At 31.8% G+C, this 1683-nt stretch overlaps 1 protein-coding gene across 1 annotated transcript in view; it reads right to left on the reverse strand.

The window, feature by feature from the left end:
• Window positions 1–98: 98 nt before the first annotated feature.
• Window positions 99–1683, reverse strand: part of LOC106476925 (hemicentin-2-like) — a gene marked incomplete at both ends in the record, with an annotated part of 12942 nt that continues 11357 nt past the window's right edge. The window contains one exon of the mRNA XM_013937541.2: window positions 99–473. Coding sequence (XP_013792995.2) covers window positions 99–473 — 375 coding nt within the window. The remainder of the gene's footprint in view (window positions 474–1683) is intronic.

Below are 1683 nucleotides of genomic sequence, written 5' to 3' on the forward strand. Positions count from 1 at the left end.
ATACAGAAAGAAATTATCAGTTTGTTTGAATGTTTTTTACAGCTATAACTTTGTATCACTGTCGAGACCGTTTGGTCTTCTGATGGAATTGAGGATACCTGACAAAGTTTGAAACTTTCCAATTAAAAAACAGTAAAATTGGTGAAGAAAATTAGGATTCTTCTCACCCAGAACATCCAAATCGAACTTCTTCCTAATCTCACCCACTTCATTCCTGGCTACACATACATACTCTCCAGCATCCTCTTTCTGAGCATGATCAATCTGCAGCTTTCTTCTGTTGTCAAAAAAAGACAATCCAGGATGAGTCTCTGCAGACACAACCCTTCCATCTTTTAGCCAGATAATATGTGGTGGTGGAGTTCCAGAGACAGGACACACAAGACTGAAAGGGAGATTCTCCAAAACTTCCTCCTTGTTAAGAGTATCTGCACCCTTTTCTGTTTGTGATGTCTCCTCGAGTTGAGGAGGAACTGAAAAAAAAAAGAGCAAGATATTCAGTTAATACATTCTTTTAATTTCAAGCCAACAGATTTAGTTTATACATTTTTAACCCTTTCTACATGGGTCACAGGTCAAAGGCCATGACTTGCATCCAAGATTTTATTGAACTACTATTTTATGAATTTATGTCAATAAGTTTGGTACCAAACTGTAGATTATAATTCAAATTTTAGTATTACACATTGGTTAATTTCTTAATTTAAAAGTAAATATTAAAAAAACACACCTAAATATAATTTTTTTGTGTCACATATGTTGAATTCAGCACCGGTTCAAATTAAATGTTTGTGATATCAAAATACAATACAAAGTCTATAGTTTTGAACAAATTAGGATATAAATTTACTGATATTGACAAGCTAGAATATAAAATAAGAACCTCCTATTTTTTCTATTTGCTGAGATATCGCTTATGTACTGAATCAAACACAATGGCTCTCCTAACCTCTTTCCATTTTTGGAAACACTGCCTTATATACACTTACTTCTGGCTATGACATGTGAATAACCAATCCAAAGCTCAGAATGTCCCCCTAGTGGATTTCTCAGCCACTTTCAAGTAGTATGATGTCATCTCATTCTTTCAATATAAAACTTCAAGGTGGTAAGTTGAGTCTTTAGTCTACTCAAAATTTTATATTTTTTAGACCCAAATACAGCTTAGTTACTAAGCTTGATAAATTATAGTGGAAGTCTGTGGTATCGATACAGTAATTTAAAATTTTTGGTTATTTTCAATGTAAATATATATAACCTAAAAAATATTATTTTGTTTCTCGTCCTCCCCATTCGAAATTTTTAAAGGCTTAGCAACCTATGTCAAGCAGCAAACGAGTTCAAAGGTCATAACTAGAAAAGATAATTGATTGCTTTACTTCTTTATTTACTGTTCTATGTTTTAAGAAAAATAAGTTTAAGAACTTATTTGTAAATAGTAATGATGTAAATACACATATATTGTATAATAATTGAAATGTGACTGTATTTTACTAAATGCTAGTCCAATAAAACACAGCCAAGACTGTAAAGACTAAAGGTGAGTTTTATATTATTGGATATGGTAACACGAGTGCACGTGCGCCTCATCATTGTAACTTCTGTATTGTTAGACAGGCACAGCTGAAAGGTCAATATAATAAAAATAATATATATATATATATATATACGTATAATGTTATG

The sequence above is a fragment of the Limulus polyphemus genome, unplaced genomic scaffold (genome assembly GCF_000517525.1).
Source record: "Limulus polyphemus unplaced genomic scaffold, Limulus_polyphemus-2.1.2 Scaffold12128, whole genome shotgun sequence".
NCBI lineage: Eukaryota > Metazoa > Arthropoda > Merostomata > Xiphosura > Limulidae > Limulus > Limulus polyphemus.